A 5,000-nucleotide genomic window follows, 5' to 3' on the forward strand; every position below is an offset into this window, starting at 1 on the left:
TAGATCACTGGAGGATGACGAATTGTAAGTGATTCAAATGCAGTAAATAGGATGCACTATTTTCTCTTTATGTCTGTGTGCTTATTTTGCTATCGAATATTTGTCACTCGTATGGGACATGCATTGCACAAGCATTATAGTTATTTGTACTTTCATATTACTGTATCCAGAAAAAATACTAACATGAATGTAAAAGCAATGATTATAGTAATAAATATGATAATACTAATACCATGAATTAATTATTTAGTATCTTATTTTTATATATGCACATTTTTAATAAGAAATCTATATTCCTAGTGTCGTGAAGCGCCGTAGTGTTCGGGTGACGAGACGGCAAGCCACTTCCAGGAATCCACTTAAGGCCTTGGCTGCACGAGAGGATATCAAGTCGGAGTACACAGAGGTCAAGTTGGGCATTGGTGAGAAGGAACTGAAGAGGATGAAGGTTGAAGAACGTAAGTATATGGTTGAGAAAAAATATATACAATTTTTGCTTTTAATTTTAATTTTGACTTTAAGTTTTTAATATTTGTTTAAATGGAAGTCCCAATTATTCTGGAGGTGTGTTTAAGGGTAAGACTAAAGAGAATCTTTCACTTGAACAGTGTCAAAAGGATCCCCATTGGCAGTAGAAGCACTTGCTGGACTGGCATCAAAGGAGAATTTTTCTGCTGTGGCCTTGAAAAAGGTGGAGAACAATCCTGTGGTACGAGAGATGGCCCCATACACATCACTTATGTTGCTACAAGTTAAGGGGCGACGTCATGCTCAAACTAGATTAGTTAAGCCTGCCGTGTCAAGTGTTAATCAGGGAGATGATTTCATCCTTATAACACCCACAGATGTAAGTGGCTGGATTACTATGTTATTCTTTAAGTTGTTGAAGAGACTAATTTTATATTGAAATTCTGATAATACCTCATTAACTATCTGTAATGTATTATTCAGTATGTTTTTTTGTTTTGTTTTTTTGCAGGTTTTCCACTATAAGGGAGAATTTGCTAATGTGATAGAGAGAGCCAAAGCCTCAGAAATTGCCCAGTATATAGTCCAGAAGAAGGACATGGGAATAGGTTCTGCTCTTCGGAATGTGATAGAGCTTGATGAAAACTCACCTAGTGGCAGGAAAGCCAAATTCTGGAGACTGCTTGGTAAGCACACTGTGTGTAGTATAAGTATACCTTATGCTAACATATTAGACTTCTATAATATCTTGTGTAAATAATCTTATTCAGATTACAGATCATAGGGATGGATTCTGGATTGGAGATTTAGTATGATTATCTAAAAAATCTCTGTTCCAGGTGGAGATGAAACAAGTTCAGGGCAATTATGTGGTATGCCAGATGAGGATGAATTAATTGAAGCATCCTTGGTGGCTGCAAACAAAGTTTATGAGGTACAGGAAGACTCACTGGTTCCAATTGCTGACTCTTGGGGCCAGATGCCAAAGATAGAGATCTTGCAATCAGAAAAGGTACATGCCTGTTATTTTGAAGTTTCACAATGTAACCATTTGGTTGCCTTGTGTAGATGATGATATAATTCTTCCGTCTTGTAAGAGTATATTTTTCAAGTAGTTTCATGAGATGTGTACCATGAAAAAAATAATTTGATGCTAAGAAAAGTTCTACTGACAATTACATAAAACTAAATGCCTATGCGTACCTCTCTTTCTAGGTGCTAGTGTTTGACTTCGGTCCAGAGCTGTACATTTGGGCAGGAAAACGTGCATGTGGTGATGAGCGAAAGGTTGGGCTGGCTCTCGGAAGGGAACTATGGGAAGAAGAATATGATTATTCTGAATGTGATATTAACCCCATAACACCAATGGTACCTCTCTCTCAGGCTGCACTCAAAGGTACAAATCTCTATTTTTGTAGACAGTATGTAGAAAATAGTATCTCATGTCATAAGCTTATCAAATCAGTAATTTGAAGTAAAAAAGAAGTTTTATCTTTTTCTTCAGAATACTAATTTGCTGTATCTCTATATTCAGGTATACGACCAGAGTGGGGTCTTTGTGCCAAGCTAACAGAGAATGTTGAAACTATTGTCTTCAAAGAAAAGTTTATTGATTGGCCTGACTTAGCCCAACAGTCACGCATCAAGGTATAAATATAAGTTTACATGCTGTTCATTTTCTCAAAATGCATCTGTTATACTCATACTTATTACCATTTTTCATTATCAAAATATAATGCCGTTTTATTTTCTCACTGTAGGAGGTCAAGAAAGATATGGATCGCCACGTAGCACCAGTATGTGAATTACAGCCATGTGATGCACGGGTGATGCTAGAGGAGCTTCCAGCTGAGCCTGACCTGGTGCTGGAGATGAGTCACTTGGGACGCGGTGTGGAATACTACGACGAGGAGGTGCGCTAGTGGTGACAACAGGAGCCCTGACAGCTGGCTTAGCTGTGCTCCATGCTGCTCTACCATATTCCTTCTATATTCTATACATGCGACTGTGGTTGTATCAGTGATCTTCTAGTGTAGACTGCAGCTCTTCTGGACCTCTCTGTACGTCAGTGAACATCTGTTGTTGACTGCAGCTCTTAAAAGTGATTTATGTTTGCACACTCATAGAAGACCATCCTGTGCCTTGTTGACATTGGCTTTAGACTCCTCCTGCACACTGTTGAACAGTGTCTTCAGTCGCTTCAGTCACTGCTAGTCAGTGGCTTACACTGCCCGTAGACTGCAGGAGGCACCTCTTTCTTTACCATCACATAGTCGTAGTGAACACGAATTTATGTACTGCCTTTCTTTAGTTCTTTATTATTTCCATCGTGAATTTAGAAGACTGTATTTGTGAACCACAAGCAGTCTGTGTTGTCCCAGCACACAGGGTTCCTCCCTGAGAACCTAGTCAGCTCTCCTAGGTCCCATGTGGAGTTGCCTTTGGACTTTTGGTCTTCACATATCCTTCCCAACTTTTCCCACAATGCCCCTTCAACTGGTGACCTGTGCTTGGATGCCTTGTAGATCAAGTAGCCCTTCATTCAGGATCCATCCTCTGTGTTTGTATAATTAGTTTACATGTATGGTACTGCGTACATGCAACTGACCCAACGACATGTCTTTGTCTTTTCTTTTCCTTGTGTTTTATATTTTTTTCTTTCCTAATTTTTTTTCTTCAACCAACCCAGTCCTGTTTTCTCATTTTTAATCCTTGTATACCACCTTACATTTTTACCTAATTGAATAAAAATATTAATTCTGCCTCTAGTTATGTTTTCTGAGTTGACTTATAAATAATATTTTTTCTTTTTTAAGATTTTTAATATACAGTTCTGCTTTGTTTAACTCATTAATTAAAACAAGGTTTTTAAATATAAGATTTAATCATTAACTTTTTGTTCCTGATTTTGAGTACCATTCCAAGTGACCTTAAAAGTTCTCCTCCTGATACCTTGGCTAACTTCCCTTACTCCCTCCCTTCCACCCATCCTGCGTCACTTCAACTCTGCTGCTGGTAACATCGCTGACCGCATCATCCATCAAAAATGTTGCTAACTCCCTGCCATGCTGTTCAACAACATGACCATCTGTCCTTGCAAACTCAACACTGATGGTGACATTCGTTCCTGTGTTTATCGCCGTGGGAATCAATCTCGTTATTCACCTATGCAACTTCAGGAGCGTCGCCTTCTGAACATCTCGACAAATGATTACAAGATCTGGCATGTGTCAGAATATGGCAAAGTGCTCATGGATGAGAAAGCTCGCAATCATCTTCATGAAGGGGACACTTATGTTGTCCGCTGGTATTACTTGATCACAGCAACTGGTAGGACTCTCAAGGTAAGCAATACTTTTTGTTGTCTCTTTTTCCTGAAGAAGTTTTTCTAATGTTGATGATAATAGTGCTTGGTGAAACATTAATTTTGAAATAGTAATGTTATATACCTAGAGTAGCCAATGTTGATATTAAAGTAATCTGTAGGTTAATAGTGATATCTTCTTTTCACAGTGCAGCCAAGTCTCATTGTACAAATATAATTTATGTAAATTTAGATTAAACCAAATTGTTTTTTTTTATGAATCTTACTAATAAAAGAAGACAGATAGTGTACCATGGTAATTCTTTACTTGTTATTTAACATTGATTTGCAGACTCTTTGCATTGTATATGAAAATAGATAAATTAACAGTGGGATTTACACATCTGCTTGCCTTTCACAGGGTGAACCATCCAAGCACAACGTGACTGGCAGATCACGTGTGGCTTACTTTTTCTGGCAGGGCAAAGACAGCTCTGTGTCAGATAAAGGTGTTTCAGCTCTCATGACAGTGGAATTAGATGAAGAGCGTGGACCTCATGTTAGAGTCTCCATGAACTCTGAGCCACCAGCCTTCCTTAACCTCTTCCAAGGAGGCCTCATGATACACAGAGGTCGACGTGATGAAGAACAGAGTAATCAAAATTGGAAGTTGTTCATGGTCAGGGGAGAGTTAGAGAATGAAGGCCATCTTGTGGAAGTAGAAGTGAATTCCAGCTTTTTAAGATCAAGAGGCTGTGTTGTTCTGCTCAACACCAAGACAGGTATCATCCATCTTTGGCATGGTGCCAAGGCACTCAGGCACACACGAAAGGTAAGTTATAAAGGTTATGATTGCTTGCTGCCCACATGATTTGTTCTGTCTTCTGTATTAGTCAGTTTTCATTGGTAAAAATAAGAATGATTTTTTAATATATTTGATTTGTTCTATACTTAAAATTTACACCAAGACAGTTCAATGATAGAATTTATTGACCTTAAAATCACAAGTACTCAAAAAACAAACTAAATGCATATTACTTGTACTTCAGGTTGGTAATATAACAGCACAGAAGGTCATAGAGACTTCTGACAGTGAGATGGGATGGACTCCAGGTATCACAAAGAAAATCAAAGAACAGTTTGAAGGTGCCGAGTCCCGAGACTTTTGGGAAGGATTTGGAGGATCCTCGGCTAAAAACAAGCACTTCTCCCTCTTGGAGGATGAACA

The 5,000-nt window shown here is 38.5% G+C and overlaps 1 protein-coding gene across 5 annotated transcripts in view; it reads left to right on the forward strand.

Annotated features, from left to right (window-relative positions):
• The window catches only part of LOC113827173 (supervillin), a 52,883-nt gene that overhangs the window by 42,811 nt on the left and 5,072 nt on the right, over positions 1 to 5,000 (forward strand). For all 5 annotated transcript variants that reach the window (XM_070137664.1, XM_070137665.1, XM_070137667.1 and 2 more), the window contains 10 exons: positions 301 to 458; positions 609 to 847; positions 980 to 1,154; positions 1,308 to 1,480; positions 1,684 to 1,864; positions 2,003 to 2,115; positions 2,229 to 2,381; positions 3,648 to 3,812; positions 4,194 to 4,604; positions 4,822 to 5,000. The exon at positions 4,822 to 5,000 is cut by the window's right edge and continues 149 nt beyond it. In XM_070137664.1, the coding sequence (XP_069993765.1) occupies positions 301 to 458; positions 609 to 847; positions 980 to 1,154; positions 1,308 to 1,480; positions 1,684 to 1,864; positions 2,003 to 2,115; positions 2,229 to 2,381; positions 3,648 to 3,812; positions 4,194 to 4,604; positions 4,822 to 5,000 (1,947 nt within the window). The remainder of the gene's footprint in view (positions 1 to 300; positions 459 to 608; positions 848 to 979; positions 1,155 to 1,307; positions 1,481 to 1,683; positions 1,865 to 2,002; positions 2,116 to 2,228; positions 2,382 to 3,647; positions 3,813 to 4,193; positions 4,605 to 4,821) is intronic.

This window comes from Penaeus vannamei, chromosome 23 (assembly GCF_042767895.1).
Source record: "Penaeus vannamei isolate JL-2024 chromosome 23, ASM4276789v1, whole genome shotgun sequence".
NCBI lineage: Eukaryota > Metazoa > Arthropoda > Malacostraca > Decapoda > Penaeidae > Penaeus > Penaeus vannamei.